Source organism: Rhinolophus sinicus, chromosome 2 (assembly GCF_057876585.1).
Source record: "Rhinolophus sinicus isolate RSI-liver-muscle chromosome 2, RSI-T2T, whole genome shotgun sequence".
NCBI classification, from domain to species: Eukaryota; Metazoa; Chordata; class Mammalia; order Chiroptera; family Rhinolophidae; genus Rhinolophus; species Rhinolophus sinicus.
Window position 1 is genome coordinate 96,839,833 of NC_142502.1, and position 18,515 is coordinate 96,858,347.

General features: G+C 54.0%; 1 protein-coding gene across 4 annotated transcripts in view; it reads right to left on the bottom strand.

The window, feature by feature from the left end:
- The window catches only part of FOXP4 (forkhead box P4), a 51,395-nt gene that overhangs the window by 19,302 nt on the left and 13,578 nt on the right, over positions 1 to 18,515 (bottom strand). For all 4 annotated transcript variants that reach the window (XM_074332903.2, XM_074332901.2, XM_074332902.2 and 1 more), the window contains exons 2-3: positions 14,196 to 14,424; positions 1,616 to 1,711 (exon numbers count right to left, since the gene is read on the bottom strand). In XM_074332903.2, coding sequence (XP_074189004.2) covers positions 1,616 to 1,711; positions 14,196 to 14,408 — 309 coding nt within the window. In that variant the 5' untranslated portion in view covers positions 14,409 to 14,424. The remainder of the gene's footprint in view (positions 1 to 1,615; positions 1,712 to 14,195; positions 14,425 to 18,515) is intronic.

The window sequence follows — 18,515 nt, forward strand, 5'->3', positions numbered from 1 at the left end:
TATTGAAAGAGTGAATGAACGAATTATTGGGAGGTGGAGACAAGAAGAGTGAAAGCCTGAGAAAAGAATCATTTTATCCCTTCCTCCGACCTAAACCTCTGCCTCTCATTCTAGGCCATCCAGGGACCTCATTCGTTTTAGAGGAGGGCGTCTCCTAAGGCAGATGCCATAGCCTCTCTCCCTCGCGCATCACTTCAGACCTCCGACCCCTCACAGCCAGCCACAAAGTGCGTCCTGATGCCTGATCTCCGTCCCTCCAAGCCCCATCAAGCTCCTTTCTCACTCGGGGTCAAGCAGGCTCTTTCTGGGTTGGGGGCAACATTCCTGCTCCCCAGCCTACCTCTTAGGCTGGGGAAGGTTAAGAGCAGTAGCCTGAGGATCACTTTTCAGACCCAGGGAGTATGTGTGTGTGTGTGGGGGGGGGGTCCCTTTAATTCAAAGAGCCCCAGTCCTGACACCAAGTGGGTGTGAGAACTTTCTCTTCTTCCCATTAGTGGCTTCCCAGACTTTGTCCTCCCCTCCCCCACGCAGGCCACCACCCCTCTCAGCCCAACTCCCTCCCCTTGAGGGCTGTTTCATCAGGTTTGAGACTAAAGAGATGGCTACTATTAAGGCCCAACTAACTGATGGGCACCTTGAATTTCTTCAAAGTGCTTTCTGAACATAAGCTTGTTTTACATAAAAACTGGGTACTTCTCTGACACGCTGCACCCCATTCTGCCCTCTTCTTCACTTCCCTCAGCACCCAGCCCCCCAGACTCCAGAGCTGCATGCTCAGGATCGTGTTCAGCCTTCCTCCCTTAGATAAACTTCCTTTCAAAGCCCAGCTTAATCCTCTCCCCAATTTCAAGCCTCCCCACTGCTATGGTGGGGGGAAGCTAGGAAGTTTGGCTGCTGGGCCAAGGGGGAGGAGAGCAGGGAGGACAGCGGGCTCCGGAGCTGTGACCCACCCCGACTCAGACTCCAGATTCTCCCAAGTTCTTTGTGACACAAAAGGTAAACAGAAGGCCTGGCTTACTCCCGCCCACCCCCCACAGATCTCCCCTCCCCCAGCCAGCCAGATGGGCCAGCAGGCTGGGGGGAAGAGGGGGGGAAAGGGCAGATTGTGCAAAGGAAAACAAAAGAGACAGAGAGACATCAAGAGACAGGAAACACCAGGAGACAGAGAGAATTAGTGGGTGAGAGATAAGGGAGGGAAGCATGGTGACCTCAGCAACTGGGAGAGCCTGGGAGGGGAGTAGAGAGAGCGACAGGCGGGCTGACCACACGGGGATGGAGAAACAGAAACCTGAGAAGTGACCCTGAGGCCAAGGAAGAGGAAGCCAGCAGAGGGACAGAGACAGAGAGAGCCCAGCGTAGACTCAAACTTAGAGACAAAGAGGCCAAGCAGAGGAAGGCCTGAGGGATCAGGTGGAAATGAGAGAGAAAGTAGAAGTTTCTTCACCCCACCCCTGCACTGAGTGCATTTCTCTCTGGACAGCTGCCCATTTTCTGGTAGTGGGGAGGGGCCAGAGCAATTCTCCCACTGGCCCTTCCCCTCCCTTGGTTTGCTAAGCCCACCCTGCAACCAGGCCCCAGCCCAGCCAGCCCCCAACCTGCCAGGTGCCCTCCTCACCTGCACCGCAGAGGCTGCCTGCTTGCTGTCATTGTTCCCTGGGGAGCTCAGGCCAGAGGCCTGCTGTAGCAGGAACTGCCGGGCCACCTGGAGAGCCTGCAAGACAGGGTGAGTCAGTGGGCCTGTCCCAGCAACTGGGGGCTGCAAGGCAGAGCAGTGAGTGTGGACCCAGGATTCGGGGAGTTTGGGGCATTATAGGGGAGGAGATCAGGGTAAGGCAGAAGGTCTTGGGGGTGAGGCTCCTGGGGTCCACTTGGGCTTGGGGGTAAGGAGAAAGGTAGGAGCTGGTAGGGTTTGGGGAGTCCGAGCCTGTAGGGACTCACTCGAGACCTGGTGAGGTTTGCTGCGCTCCATGGGGTTAGCAAATGGAAGGGTCCGTGGTGAAACAAGGGGGTGGACTCAGGGCATTAATCATAGGTACTATCTGTCAAGCATCTATGTGTCAGGCAGGAAAAACTACCCTCTTCCCTTCAAGTTCTTCTGGCTGGACAAATAATCAAATTAACACAAGACTGATGAGCAGGAGAAAAACATGTAAAACTGAGTAACACCAATACTGCCTGCATACATGGGAGAGACCCAGGAACAGAGTAACTCGCCAAAATGGAGGAAGCCATCACTTAAATACTTCCTTTAGTTAAAGACAAAAGATGACTTTGGGAGTGTCGAGTAAGTTCCCGGAGGTGACTAGGAAAAGCACAGTAAGTAAGGGGAAGGTTGTTATGCAGATTTAAGCCCAAGCCTTCTCCAAGGATAGTGAAGGCAGGCCAGGTACAGTGAGGGAAGCACCCTTACAGATGGAGAGCTCCCTCACAAACGTAAATGTCTTTTACAAAGGGTACCTTCTGCTTGGTTTTCAGAGCTTCTCCCTGGTTTGCCCTTTCTTAAAATCAAACAGCCTACAATAATCAATACCCCAAAGCAACATGTTTTCGGGTGGCAAACTGTTCCCTGTCACAGGCAAGATCTCATTTCATCCTTTCCTGGGAGGCTGGGAGGTAGGGATTAGCAGCCCCATTTCACAGCTGAGGGAACGGTCTCCAGGAGGTTAAGTAACATGTCCAAGATCACACAGCCAGGTTTCAGAGGCAGGATTTGAGCCCAGGAAGCTGGGCTCCAAGGCCATGTGCCTTACTAGATGGTGGGTCTGGGGGCCAAGGGTACCCCTCACTCGGAATCCAGAATCCGAGCACACAGCTGGGGGGCGGGGGCGGGGCGGAGTCCCAGGGTCTGGGTGCTGGCTTTCTGAGTCCTGGGGGTCTAGGTGCAGGGCTCTGTGGCACTGGGGGAATGTCATCAAGTCCTGAAGGCGGTGTGTGAACTATCACTTGAGCTACACTGACCTTGGTGGTCTGGACTCGGATGTCATGGTGGCTGGGACGCGACTCTGAGCCGGGGTCACAGGAGTAAGACGTGTGTGGCATTTGAAGGAAGAGTGGGTTAGGGTTAGGGTAAGAGCAGGCTCTAGCCAGACAGGAGGCCTGGGAAGTGGGCGGATAGGCTGGGAGAGATGGCAAGGAGAGTGAGGGGTCAGGAAAGAAAGTAATTCTTCATAAGCTCAGCTAAGCCCTGCATCCCCCCCCACTCCAGGGCCAGTGGAGGGCTCAGAGGCAGGGGATGTGGAGACCTGTCCCCAATCCACATTCTAGGAGCACAAAACCTGCCTGCCTCCAGGTTCCTCACAGACCTCCTTGGGAGCCAGAAGAGTTGTGTCCAGGCCTTTGAAAGGGGCTCTGGCATCAGGCAGACACGGGTTTGAATCCCAGTAGGATTACCAAGCGGTGTGACGTTGGATTAGCTGTTCCATCTCTGCGTTTCAGTCTCCTGATCTGAAAAACGGTACACTACCCATTTCTGAAATACTAGGTGAATTAAAGGACCAATGTCTGGCACTTATATGGCGTTCATGAAGTGGCTGTCCCTTCTCTTCTCATACATCTCTCAACAGTTCTCCCCTTATCTCCTTCAGCCTCTCCCAACACAGCTTCCTGCCCAGTGCACCTATTAAATGGCTCGTGCCTGCCTGTGGCTCACCTGCCTTTGTCCACACACACCTGCTTGTCCCAGATGGACTTCTAACTCTCCTATGCCACCACAAGCACCATCAGACAACACCTTGTACGATGGAATACAGACACACTCAGACCCACTGCCCCTCAGCAAACACTCCGGAAGCATCCACTGTGTACCAAGAATATATACACCCCCCACTTCCCAGCCCTTTCCTCACCAGCATCGAGCAGCTGAGCCTCCTGAGGCGGAAACCTAGTTTACCTTAGAATGGTATCTAAACACACATGGTGCATCTATGGGGACATGTCCCCCAGCAAACCTGATGTTCAGCTGAACATGCTCCTCACCAGCCCCCCAGACCCTAGGCCTCCCCTACACCCCACTTTTCCCCTGGACCTCACACCCTGGAGCAGTGGCCTGGGGTTTCTTCTCTTCAAGATTCACTTCAGAAAGTAGAGTCTGACCTTTCCTGTGGAAAGGGGTGGCAGGGTGGGGAGAAGGGAGGTGGGCCAGGTGGTCATCAGAAAGGACCCCCGTCTGTCTGCTTGCTTTTAGCGACCTCCCTCCAGGTCTAATGACATGGGTTGGACAACTATTCTTTGTCTTCCAAAGGTGGAGGAGGATAGAGGGGTCAGAGGTCAGGGGGCAAGGTGAGGAAGAGGATGGCTCAGCAGAGCTGGCCAGCACAGGCCAAAGGGGACACTGGTCAGGGTGGGGAGGTAAAGCACTTAGTTCCCTGGTGAGGAGAGGGGAGCTGAAGGGAGGGGTTTCCAGGGGAAATTGGGGAGAGCCCCATGCAGTCTCCTGGTAGTGGCAGTGGCTGGGGAGTTGGATTTACTCCCCACTGACTCTCTTACTTTATGGTCCCCTGGAGCATGAAATTACAAGATTTACAGGGAAAAAATGACATGGGTTTGCAATCTTATTCCTGTGAGACCTCCCTGTGACAAGCCCTTCACTTCCCCTCCTCCCACTCTGAGCCTCTCCCCCCCCCCCACCCTCCCCTTTAGGCCAGATGAGAGAGTCAAGTAAGATCCTAGGCTGGGCCAGTCCCCTCTTCTTACTTCCCACACTTCCCCACTCACTCTTGCTTCATGTTTACTGAGCGCTTGCTGTGTGCCAGGGACCATACATGCCAGGTGCTAGGGATAGAGAGGGAAACCGCACATGGCCCTGCCGAGGGCTCACAGCTTGGGTGCTTTCATGACAATTGCCTGTTGCAGACTGAAATGGAGGTGGGCACCAGGTACCAGAGCCTAGAGAAGAGCCTCCCTACCTGTGGAAATCTGGGAAGGCCTCCCAGAGGAGGTGGCATTATTGACTGGGGTCCTGAAGGGGGAGTTCCCCAGGTGGATGAGGAGGGTAAGAGTGTTCCAGGCACAGCACCCCCAGAGGAGTGACACAGCCCAGAGAGTCCAGGGATCTTGAAACTATTCCCAGGGCAGAAAATTGAGTTGTGTGGGGGGTAGTCGTAGGGAAGGCTAGAGGAGTCCACAGGGGCTCTCAGGTCTTCAGAGTCTGAACTCCTCCAGGCACTTCATTTATTCTTTCTTTCCTTCATTCATTCATGGCCACCCATCACTCACAAGCCCTGCGCTTAGAGGAGATGGGGTGGTGACAGTAGATAACACAAGGTCATTTTGCGTAATCTGCTCACAGCCCAGCCTTGAACCCATTTAGGGTGATTTGGGTACCACCTAAAAATCACCCTGTAGGTGTCCCGGGGTGGAGATGATGGGGAGACCCTAGACTTGGGGTCCAAGCTCCCCTCCCAGGATGACCTGAACATGTCACTGAAAGCTCAGTGCACTGCAGTGCTGTTCTAGAATCCACTCCCCATCCCCATCATCTGTCCATACATCCAGACTCCCAGCCAGGGACGGCGCTCCGGGACCCGGGGGTCTCTCTGGCCCAGGATGCCTTCTTCTAGGTGGTCACCCAAGGAATCAGGTAGGTCTGAGGCTTCCTAACACCCCCCTTGAGGCACATCCAACCCCGTGAAGTACTAGGTGTCAGTGTCTACACTGGTGCTGGCACTGGACTGATGTCTCACTGGACTGCCCAGCTCCGAGGTGATGGCCCCGCACCCTGACAGATCCAGCCCCATTTGCTCTGATGACGCCAACCAGGCCATAGCCTCCTTGAAACACAGATGTCACATCTGTAAGCCCCCGCCCCAGCCACCCACACACAGCAAACACGCCCGGGAAAGTCACTTTAGTCTAGGCTGAACATAGGAGGCAGGAGCCTTTGGATAGTGCCTGGCAGTTTTCAAAGTGCTTCTATAAACATTTAGTTGAAGCTTGAGCTAAGCAGGGGAAGCGTCACTGTCTCCATTATACAGACAAGGAAACTGAGACCCAATGTCCCACGGCCTAGGAGTCCAGGCACGACTGACTGACTGCCCAGCCCCCTCCTCCCCAGAAGGGCCGCTGTGAACTCATGCACAGTCTGGTAAGGCCTGTGAATCTGCCTCCCAAGTCTTGTGTATCTTCGGTGGTCTGGGTGTGAAAGGAAGGTGAAGCTGGTTGAGGTGGGAGAAGACCAAGAAAGGAGTTTAGAAGAAAGGTGGGTTCAGTTTCCCTTCCCTAGGGGCCCACAGATACCCACATACAGCCTTGGGTGGGAAAAGGCATTTAGAATCCCACAGGGGGAGGCCACCCGGGAAAACCTGGGAGGAGGGAGGGGGAGGGAGGTAGTTCAGGGCAGACTGGAAAACTGAAAGCCCTTTGGCCTCTTAAACCTTATTTTATCCCTCCCTGCACCTCTTGGACTGAAATCCAAAGGCCCAGCTCTGTGGTTTGAAGAATAAGGTCTAGTTTTCCTCTAAGGGAAGCAGTACTGGTCTGTTCAGTGCACAGACCCTGGTCAAAGAGATCCGGATCCAAATCCTGGCTCCACCATATACTGAGTGACCTTGGGTGAGTCACTTCACCTCTCTGAGCCCCCGTTTGTTCCTCTGCAAAACAGGAATAACCCTGTGCTTCACTCGCAGGGTTGTTGAGAGGAGTCTGCAGGACAATGCACATGGAGGGCTTAGCACAGTGCCTGCAGGTCCCGGATGGATATTAACTATTGTCATTTAATTCAGTACTCTTTCACCCTCCCAAGCAGCTCCCGGTTATCTGTCCTATGACACCAAGAAGCACTGGCTAACCAAACCCTCTTCCAGCCTATACCCACCCCCATTCCCCCCCCAAGCCTAAGAACTCAGTCTTGCTAATGAAGCTGAACTCTCCTCCCCCCATCACCCATTCAGAAGTCATTAGCAGGATCTCCACAATTAGGAACAAATGGCTTATAACGGATGGCACCCAGGGAGGGTGGTTGGGATGGTAGGGAATAGGAATGGAGGGGAATGAAGCTGGAGCTTTGAGGGCAACAGGGAGCTGCTATGAAAAGAACAAGTCTTGGGTCGGTAAGGCCTGTCATCTCCAGTGAGACCACCCCCTCATTTCTGTTTGAGAATTCAGAGGGAGAGGCAGGCATCCTCTGTATGAAAGCCAGGTGCCGGCTGTTGACCTGCCCTTCCCCAGGCTGGAGGATTCCAGGTCTGTGCTGGGTCCCAGGCTTACTGTGTGCGGGCGTGCACGCACAGTGGAGGGGGGGCTGGGGGGGGACCTGGTTGGTGGTGCTCAGGGAGACAAGTTTGAAGGGCTGAGCTCTGAGAATGGAGAAGCAGACTCACACAGACCACAGGCCTGGTGAGCCAGCACTGTTACAGGGAATCCAGTCTAGTGTTTTCCAAACTGCTGGTCAAGATCTAATGCTGGGTCATATTGTCAACTGAGTCAAAAAAATAAGAAAAAATATATATATACATACACATATATTTTAAAAATTTAGAGTTACTGGGTAAACCTAAGTATCGTTTCACGAAACTGTGTGTGCCGGGGCTCCAGGTAAAGTATATTTCTTCCCGTAGAGCTCAAGCGGAAAGGTTTATGAAGAGCTGATCTGGTTCCCTTTATAGATGAGGAAACGGAGGGCCAGGGGCAGGGATGCCCAAAGTCGCAGTGGCAGAGCAGAAGCTGAGTCCCCGGAGCTTGACATGGGACTGTGCACAGGGAAGAGGAGCCAGGAGCTGGCCAGGCAGGATGGAGGAACCCCTAGAAACTTCTGGTTTAATTGGTGAGGAGCAGCCAAAATAAATAAACTCCAAACTTCTTTGTCTTCCTCTAACTAACTTTGGCAACATTGGGATCTAAATTGTCTTGATAATTTCAACTGGGGGCTGGCTAGATTTAGGGGAAGGGGCACTAGGAGGGTGTTTGGGAGTGCTGGCCCATCCCAAGCCTGAAAAGCACTCCCAGGAAAGCCCATCACCTGTTCCCCAGGGCCACAGTATGGCTTTCTGTTCATTTATCAATAATTCAGCAAGTGTTTATGAAGCCTCACGGCATCAGTGCTGTCCTAGACATTGGGGACACAGTGACGTGCTTTAACGGGGCTCACCATCTCATGAGATGAGGCAGACACTGAAACAAAGAGACAGCACGCTGTAAGATGGTGGCGAGCATTACGCAGTGGCTGGCCGACTGGCTACATGGGTTGTGTGGCCAGAGAAGGCCTCTCTGAGGAGACGTTTAGAATGAGGAAGCAACTCTTCCAGGAGAGTGTCCACGGTGGAGGAAAGAGCTGGTGCGAGAGCCCTGAGGTGGAATGGAATAAGCTTACAGGTGCATCATGAATGGCCAGTGCTGCCAATTGGCCTGAGAGGAAGTCCCAGAGGTGAGCAGGAGCCATGTCACACAGGGACAATGGTTTTTTTATTTCACTCTACAATTGAGGGAAGATTGCTGGAGGGTTTTAAGTAAGTGAATATAAGGAATTAAGGAAGTGATATAATCTCTGAGGGTAAATACCTAACTCACAGGTAGTAAACAGTAGGTGCCTAATAAGTACTTGAATTAAACATCTCTCCATCCACTCCTTCAATGCAACTCTGCTGGGGACCAGAGAGTGGAGGGAAGGGGCGCAGGGAGAAAGATCCGAGGTCAGTGGTCCCAACCGCTGAAGGTACTGACCATGGGGAGATCCAGGTTCTCCACCAGCCAGGCTTTGTCCTCCAGCAAAGAGACATAAAACAGAAACTACACAGAGAAGGGGGGCAAAGAGAGTGGGGGAGTTGAGACCATAAAACCCCCCGAAGTGATTCTACACCTTTCTCCCTTGGAAAAAAAAAAAAAGCTTTTTGGAAAAGGCTATAAATTTTTTTTACACCAACCTCGTAAAAATGACATTGGCGCATTCTCAAATTAGAACCATTAAAATGAAAACCAGCAACGCACAGATACAGACAGGCCCACGTGGGTGGGAGATGCACAGCCCGGGTGCACAGCCTGGTTTCAGGGCCATTTCAAGACCCCTTCCCTGCCAAGTGTCTTGGAAATGACTCCCCTCTGAAAGGAAAGGGCCTCTGCCCACCTCGTGATGAGAACAGACAAATGAACCCAACAGTACTGTAAAGTGAAAGGTCCTCCTGGGAGAAACTCCTTGGGTCTCTCCCTACTCTGTGGCCCCAATAAAACCCAGCAGGCTTCGCACCCAGGGTAGTACTTCCGGGGCAGCCTATTCAGCCCCTTTGGGTGTTGGGCCAAGACGAGCTTGGTGGGGGTGCTTGGAAAGGCAGGGAGCCTGGGGAGGAGCTAAAATAGTGTGTGCGGTGGAAGTGGTGGGGGTGGCTGTACACCTCCCTTGCTCTCTTACCTCCCAGACGCAGGCCACCCTATCTGCAGCGTTCTTGGGAAATGGTCTTAACAAGGTCTGGGTTCAGAGCCACTACCATCACACTAGCCTCTTCTGCAGGGGACTCTAAGTGTGGGATTTAGAGTGGGGGCTGTGGCATGCAATTCCCTTGCTCCGGATTCCCATGGGGCTTCTCAGAATAAAGGTGCTCCCCTAGAAAAAACACTAGCCACGGAGGGGTAGCTCTGGGATGCCGCCCTCCCTACTTTAACCCTTCACTTCTAAAGACTAAATCATTCAACCCCCACACCCCTTTCCTCCAGATCTCTCCTGTCCCTAAATTCCTAATCAGTAAGGGTAAGAATTCTGGCCTAAAAAGGGGGTGAGAGGGGAAAACAAAAAAAGCAGGGTTCTCAGAATTCCATATCCAAAGGGAAGGCTGGTGCTAGACTGGGCCTGCTCTTTTCCTAGTGCCAAGAAAGCAGTGGCCTGGAGACCCCTTCCCTCGCCCTGGGCCCTCTCCTCTACCTTCCCCTCCCCTCTTAGTGGAGTCCCCTCCTAGGGAAACTTCCCTTTTCGTTGGACTGGGAAGCAGACAAAGGAAATGGTAGCCTGAGTAACCCAGGAGGGGTACAAGAAAGGGGGGTAAGGCCCTCTCCCCTGACACATCCTCTCACAACCCAGCCCCACCACTCACCGGCCTCTTATTTCCAGGCACTACCCTAAGACTAAAGACAACTGTTGACAGAGTGTGTGAGGTAGGGGTGGGGGGTACGCTAATTCACCTTTGAGGCTTCCCCTTCCCACCCCATCCTGCTAAGTAGCTTGGGCAGAGGAGAGCCAGATGGGGGAGGAAAACAAAAATCTCTTCCATTCTTCTTTTGCCCCTCGCCCAACTCCCTGACACCCCCCCAATCTCTTTGGAGGGGGGTAAGTTAAAAGCCCATTAAAGTGCAGAGCCCTCCCCAACCCTTTTGAATCTCCTCACAGGATGTGAACAGGGTGGGATTTGGTCCCGGTTACCACAGCAACTGCAGTGGGAGTTCCCAGACGCTAGGCAACCCTCTCCTGACCCTTGCTGACCTGTCACCCCCACAACCAGAGGACAATAGGAGCGCGCTCTAGAGGCCCAGGATGCCTTTCAGCGCAGCGCCAGTAGCTCTGCCCACCCCCACCGGGCCGCTCAGCCCTCCAGGCCCCAAATCCAGTTCTCCTTGGCCAAAGCACCCAGTCTGGCCCCCAAGACCGCCCCAGGCTCAATATCTCCCAAAAGCTCATGAACACTTCCCCCCAGCCCTCACTGCCTCCCAACAGAGAGCCCAGAGGGTATTTATGCAGCCCCTGGGGAAACCCACACACTGGAAAAATTCTCATACAGGTAAAATCAGATTAGGATAAAACGTGAGGGCAACCTTCAAAGAAAAAAGGCTTCGGCCGGGAAATGTAGGAGGAGGGGCAATGAGGAAAGACTGCCTTGGTGAAGGAAGGGGATTGAGGGGCAGCTGGCATGTCTGCTGGGCCCAGGGTATTCTTTAACAGCAGCTGCGGAATCACCAACTCCAGCTGGCCAACAGGGTCGCTAGCGCAAAATAAGGTTCAACGTGTGTCTGCTGAATGAATACATACGCCAAGGCCTACCACACCCCCACACCTTCTTCTCAGGGTAGATTCTCCATGAGGGGCTGAGATTGGAGATTCAGTGAAAGCCCCAGGGACATAGTGAAGGTAGTGTGGCCCTGTCACTCACCAATAAGGGGGCTGGGAGGAGGGAGCAGGAAGTGGGGGCCTTGACTGCTACAACGGGGCAGCCAGCCAGGGACCCTCTCTCTATCAGAAGGGCCTGGCAGCCTTGCTATGTCACCCCCACCCCCACCCCCAGCCTCTGTTTAAACAAGCTCTGGCCTGCTGTTGCATGGAAACAGGCGCCTGCTCTTGTTCCAAAGTGACGTGGCTGCCCTCTTCAGCACTGTTTGTTTCAGCCTAAAGTCCTGTCACCGGTCTGACTTCTGACTCGCCCTGTTTATCTCTTTCTCTCCTCTGTCAACTCATTACTCCCAAAGGCCAAGCTTGCATTTCCAGGGCTTATTTACCCTGAGCAGAGGGACAGGGACCAACAGACAGATGGACAGAGGGGGAGGGGCTTGGAGACTCAAGAAGGCATAAGAGGATGGGAGCAGTGCGCAACCCGCAGCGTCCCCATCCCCCCACACACACACACACAACCTCCTTCTGGAGTGGCTACTTAGGGCCAGTGGGCAGTGCCGCTTGTGTGTGTTTTAAGAGCCCTTTTCAGTTGGAAATGGAGTGCACTCATTCACTCACCAACAGACGTTTATTTAGCACCTATTAGGTTCCAGGCCTTGCTCCCTCCATTTCCCACAGGGGCTGGTGTGAGCGTGGCAGGAGCAAAAGGGAGGCTGCGCTGAGCCCTGAACTAGGAACTGGGAGACCGGAAGTCTAGCTGTAGCCTTTACCATGTCACCTGGTCAAGTCAGTGCCACCTCTGGCTGCTCCCTCATCTGTGAAATGGGAATCATAATATCCACCTCCCAGGCGATTAAATGACACGGCATATGTGAAAGACCCAAAGCACCAAACGGACACAAGGTATTTGTTTGTTTGTCCTTGAAGGACTTCCTGGCTGGGACTGAGAAGGAGGAGACCACTGGGCCAGGCTCTTTTCTATAGTCGCTTTACCCCACAAATAGTCAGGAACATTTGTTGTTGGGAGAGCCAGAAAGTGTTATCCCTGAAGTTTGCCCTAAATCCTACTGATTTATATTGGGGGTGGAAGGATGGTCTACAGACTTGTTTCATTTTAATTAAAAACTTTGCAATTTTAATTTTGCAGGGTTCTTTTCATAGTTTGGAGCCAACAAAACCTTTTTTAAGTCTCAAGTATTTTCCTTGGCCCCGGGCACTAGGCCCATAGTGAGCCCAAATGGATAAAACAGCCCTCCGCCTGCCTCCAAAATCTCCACCCCAGTTTATTTGTGAAACAGATATAGGATTTTCCAGGACTTTGGGATATTCCCCAAAACAAACAGGAATAATTGGAACGTGGAATATAGATGGTAAGACACGGCCTGTGTGCAACGCAGAATGGAGAAACCTGATCAGGACAGACAGTTCTGCCTCTCCCCACCCCACACACCTCCCCAGTTATCCAGATATCTGTTTACTCTTCACTTTAAATAATTTTTAAAAGACACTTCCCAGTTTCAGTATTCCTCCCGCCCCATCCCCCACATTCAAAATTTTTCATTGCTCTGTTTGCATAGAGGTGTGGGAGGGGAAGTTGGCTATACAGAATGGGTGACCTTGGAGCCTTCTGGTGGGGTATGTTTTGTTATTGATAAAGGGCAGGATTTTGCCCTTTGACCTTCTGTCCCCAGTAGATGGCACAGAGGCTGTGAGTCTCTTTCCCAGAGATCTTGCTTAGGAAGGCTTGGGAGATGCCAGAAAACTCCCAAGGCCCTTCTCTCTGGGGAAAGGAGACAGGCCCTTTCCATTCAAATGTCCTCTATTCATAAGAGGAAGTAATTTTTAAAGTCTTCAGTTCTGTTCCTACCTGCATCGATCAGGCCGTGTATACAGGAGTTTCACACCCAAACCACATCTGATCCTAACAACCCTGTACTTCAGGCACCAAGCAGGCCAAGGTTCAGGAAGGCCCAGAGCTTGGCCAAGGTCACGCCACTGGCAAGGGGTAGGCTGGGACTTAACCCGGGTTTGTTCAATTCCTGCATTAGGGCTGGCTGACCAACTCAGTGCCAGGCTTCTGACTGTGCTGCATCTGACCTCTGGCTCCAGGGTGTGTGGTGGGAAAGGGGCCCCTGGGGGATAGAGTTGGGGGAAAAGCCCCAGGGTGAACCTGGGGAATAGCACGAGGGCAATGTGGGTAACACACATGGGTACACATGGGACGGTGGGGGCTGGCGGGAAGGCGCAGGCAGGACCTGACTTTTCCTCATTCCCAGTAGAACCCCTAAGGGCCAGTGCAACCAGGAGTAGTGATTCGAGGAGCAGAGAGTCAAATAAGAGAAGGAGAATCTTAAGGCCAGGGGGTGGCTGGGCCGGTTCTCCTGAACTTGTCAAGCATGATTCTCCCTGTTTCCCGGGAGGGGCCGGGACCTAGAGCTCCTGCTCTGTCATCACCCAACAAGGCTTCCCACCCTCGGGCCTCTCGATCCTCACAGAGCCTGGTCTTGAACTCTTGAACTCTGCATTTCAGGGTGGGAATGAAGGGGGGGAAAGGGAAGGTGGATGCAGACTGGAGTTCCCAGTCTGAGCCCCCAAAATGGAGGACTGCTTTTTGCCTCTGGCCTTTTCCCAGCTGCTCTGGCCCCTGGTGCCTAGAAGTTTAATCTCTTCACAGCTTGGGTGAGGGACCCAGGCAGAGATGAAGGGGCAGGGGGAATGTCTTACAATACAAATAAAGTGGAGGTACCCTCCACATGCACAGCCCCCCGCCCAGTGAACAAACTTCTAAAGCAGGGTCTTTCTCCCCCAATCCTGTTAACTTAGCCACTGTGCAGGAGAGCCCAGGTACTTGCCCACCCAAGATACACACCCTCGGACCTGCTGCCCAGGCGTCTGTCTGTCCTGGTGGGCACTGCTGATACTGTTCTAAGCTTCATGATCTCAGGACCCCGTGTCCCACTTCTTTCTCTTGAAAGCGCCGCTGTCCCAGAGTTAAGGTGGCCACTAGAATGGGAGGTCGCAGAGGGAGTAGCTGGAGACTGGACCTTCCCAAGAATGTGAAAGTGGTGCTGCTTGGCCAGGAGAGGTGGCGCCCAGGTGGCCAGGAAGGAGTGGGAAGAGGCCTGGCGTGCCCTTCCCCGGTTCCGGGTCGCCGGGGAGGGGCGCCAGCTCCTACCTGTTGCTGCTGGAAGTGCAGCAGATCCGCCGGGCTCATCTCGCCGTTACTGTCTGCGCCCGCTGCCGTGTCCCTGCCTGCGCCGCCTCCGGCAGTGCCCGCAGCCCCGGCCCCGCCGCCGCTGCTGCCATCGGCCTGCCCGGAGAGGCTGCCCACGCCGTTCTGACCAGACGGAGCTGACCTGATTGTCTCCGAGGCGGATTCCACCATCATGTCGCTCTAGCGGGACCTGGAGGGGGAGGAGAGACACAGGGGAGGGGCTGAGGCTCGAGGCTGGAAGGGCAGGGCGGGTTCTACGGGGGTGGGGGGGCAGCAACTGATGCCCCTCAACTCACCCCACACCACCACCAACTAACACTTCCCACCCCAGTCCTGGGGCGTCTCCTCAACTTCCTGGGGGCTGCTCCTGGGTCCCCTCTTGGGGTGCAGCCTCTGCCAATGTCACCCTCCCCATAGGCCCCCCCCTCCCCATTTCTAAGACTTGACTTCCAGAAGACCTCAGCTGAGGGGGGGGAATATGGTGATGATGCCTTCGCCCCGCCCCTCAGCCCCCTCAGTTTCCTAAACTTCTGGCCTCTTCCTCCAGACCTGGGCTGGGAAGAGGGGGGAGGGGCAGGGTCCTGCCAGACTCAAAAGCAGATGAGTTATTCAAGGGACTCACCATATCACAGCCCCCTTTACCACACAAACACCTGTATTGGCCTTTGTGTTTGTTCCCAAGTAGATAGGGAGTTCCCCCAGGGCAGGGGCCTCCTTCCAGTCTCCTTTCCCAGGGCACAGAAAGGTTCTAATCAATGTTTGTTCCACAGCAAAAAGGGCTGCAATTTGCCCAGCACCTACTGGGAGGCAGACCCAGCTTGGCAGAGCGATGCAGAGAAGGCAGCCATGGTCCCACTCCTCTGACCTTTCAATTCTAAAGCTGGCAGCCCTGGGTCGAGCCAAAAGTAGACACTCAATAATTACTGTCTCTCCAGGCACCATGATTCCTAATCACTAGAATTGCGAGAGTCATTATCATCCTGACTTGACAGATGGGAAAGCTGAGGGTCCAGGGAGTTAGGGAATTTACCCAGGCAAAGAGTCAAGGCCTTACTCCTGTGCCCTCCCCCCCACCACGACCCCAAATGCCTCTCAAGGAGTGGCAGGAACATCCCCAGAAAAATGGAACGGTATGTTTGGGATGGTCAAGGGTACTGAGGAGGAGGCCTGAGCGTCCTTCTACAGCTCATGGCGATTCCACTAGCTCAGGGGCTTGTACACACAGGCTGTGGTGCAGATGGGGAACTTGAATATGCAGAGCTGTTCTCAAAGTGTGGGGTGCCTCCAACTATCCTCAAAGCCCCTTGAGAGGAACAGGGATTTCTGTGAACAGGACACAGCTGGTACCCACCGCTGATCTTCAGCATGTCTTAACCTCCCTAAACCTCAGTTTCCTTGTCTATAGAAGTCATTAATCCCAGCCTCTTAAAGTCTTATGAGGAGTAAATAAAACAACACAAAGAAACCACCTGGAAGACTCCAATCAACCCCTTCTTCGCCTGCCCTATTTGTAAAGGTGAAGACTGAGGCTCAGAGAGGTCAAAGTCTTGGCTCAGGTCACACCGAGATTAAGGGGCAGAAGTCACTGGAGCAGCTAGCAGGCCCTGTGGAAGCCAACCAGCGTGCTTTCCTCCCTCCTTGAATCCCTTTTGGACTAAGCAGCCCCCCACAACCACGTGGTCTCCCTGACTCAAAAGGTGGGTGACGGCTTTGTGAGTAGCAGATTAGAGAAACTGCTGGAAGACACTGGATTATTTCCCTGATTCCTTCCCCAAGGTGGCAGCTCCCAAGGGCATCTCCCTCCTGACCCCAAATTCTCTTTCACAGCAGAACTCTCTTCACTCACTCTACTGGGCCACATGCTCTGTTTTGTCCCTGCTAGAATCACAGCAGGTTGGACTGAGGGTATAGAGGGGTGGGAGTGGGGGGACAGAGTTGCTAAGGATCCACGGGGATGCCACCAGTTCACACGTGTGCCATATTACTGCTTTTGTGGCCCCTCTCCGTGACTCTAGGTGTCTGTCCCAGTGGATCTGTGTGGCCTCCTTGTAGACTTGTATTATTAGCGCACCCCATGGTTGTGCATTTCTCTGTGTTCCCAAGGGCTTGTTCCCCCCACCCCAGCTGCCGCTTCCACTCCTGGGTTCTGAGAGGAGCTGGGCCAGGGGCAAGGGCGAGGTTGGGGGCGATGGTTCGGAAGAGATTGAGCACTCGGTCTCAGGCCTTAATGGCCATGTCAGCCGGAGGGCCAGTGGCTGCCAAATGATGGATGGGGTGGGCACCCTCCTCCACCCACCAGAGCACAGGGCTCTAGCCCCCCTTCCCCCAACCACGCAACCCATCCCTCCCAGCAGCTTACAGGACACCTTCCCCCACTCTGGCCTGGGCCCCAGCTACATGAGGGGGATGGGGAGACGGCAGGGGCCCACACTGCTCTCCCTCTCCCTCAACCCTGGCCCTGCTGAGGGTGGAGAGGAAAGCAGCTGCCCGCCCTGATTCCAAGTCTAGCTGCTCTGAGATCTGAGAACTGCTGGGCCCCAGGGGACAAAGACCAGAGCCTTAGGGGTGTGTGTGCACAGGAGAAAGGACAGAGAATCCAGCAGTTACTTTCCTGGAGTAAGGAAGAGTGCCCCTTTTCCAACACTCACACACACCGTAAAGTTGTAGATCACACAGCAAGTTTGGAGAACGGGAGAAAAAGGAGGGAGGATGCAAACAGAGGTGTCCCTTTCTTTACTGTTTTTTTACTGGGGGGGTACATAGTGACACCCAGTGAACAACATAATTGCCGCAGTGTGGCGTGTAATAACAGCTATTCAAGGGCTGGCCATTCATATTAAACAGGGTGAAGCAAGCCTCTCATTTGCATGCTTGAGATTATATGCATTTGAAAAGTCATTTCCGCAGGGTGTAAGAATGGCATTAATTCCCATGTGACACGCTCTGCCCCCTCCAGGGGCCTTCACCTCCTTCCGCGCTCCTGCTGGCCCACCAGCACCCACCCAATCCTGTATGGCGGGTGCTCCCAGGTCATCTCTGCACTCTTACCTCTGCCCTGGGACACCTGCCCTCTGAGGATGAGCCCACCAGAGACCTCACACCTCCTGCCACCTCTCAACAGGGTGTTGCAACAGCAATGGGGTGTTCTCTGCACTGTGGGCGAGCAGGCTCTGGGTGCCTGGGGCCCAGCCAGTGAGGGCTGGGGTGCTGGAGGCAGGCCTTCGTATTCAGTGCCCTGGCACTACAAGAGTGTGGGGTGTAGGGAAGGAAGTCAGTGTCCAGGAGAACCTGGACCCTGGCTAAAGGAGAAGGCAGGGCCTGGTGTCAGGCAACCTGAGCTCAGCCACAACCAGTTGTGAATCCTGTGCCTGCCTCCTTCTCTGGGCCCCAACTTCTTCACCTCTACATGGAGAGCTGGTCCTGAAGGTCTCTTCTGACTTGGAAGTTCCAGGAGTAAAATTCCCTGGTCCAGCATGTGGACGTGAAGCCACTGAGGGTCCCTCTGAGTCACAGCTGTGGTCCCTTTCCCAAAAGGCTCCATCCCAAGTAGACCTGAACTTCCTGCTCAGCTACTGGGGAGGAGCACCCTCCTCCCTGCACTCCCACCTACTGCCTCTCTACCCCTGTTTCTCCCCCAAGCACCATTTCTTCAGCAAAGAGCAGCTGAACACCAGCAGAAGGGAAGGTGAGAAGCACTGGGAATTAGTCCATCTGTTTTCAGGGCAAACTGTGGGACCTTGGGCAAGTCACAGTCCCTTGCCCAACTTACTGGATTGTTCTTTCTTCCTTTATACAACAGGTACGGGGGTGATTACAAGGTCTTTCTAGTATTTGCTAAACTGAGGCCTTCACCCCCTACCCTAGCCTTCCTAGACCCCTCTCTTACCACCTCTTGGGGGCAGTGGAGAGCAACTGAGTTGGAATTATTTTAGGCGATCTAGGATTTGTGTGGGGCTCCGATCCTGCCCTTAGGTAGGTCCTAGTCTCCTACCTCTCCAGGTTGGCCTTAGGGAGCCAAGGCACCTCAGAGGCCTGGGCCAGGCCCCGAAGCTCCTGCAGACCTCCTGCAGACGCCGCTGTCAGGAGGAAGGAAGGAAGCTGGGTCAAAGCCGCAGCCGCTTCTTCCGCTCAGGGGGAGTCTGCGGGGCCGCTGGGGGCTCCCACTTCCCCAGAGACTCCTGGCCCTTCTAAGAACCCTGGTGGGCGTTCAACAAGGGTCACATCGTAACTCGTCCAGGTCCGCCTTGTCACCTCCATGGCCGGAAGTGACGAGTTCTACCT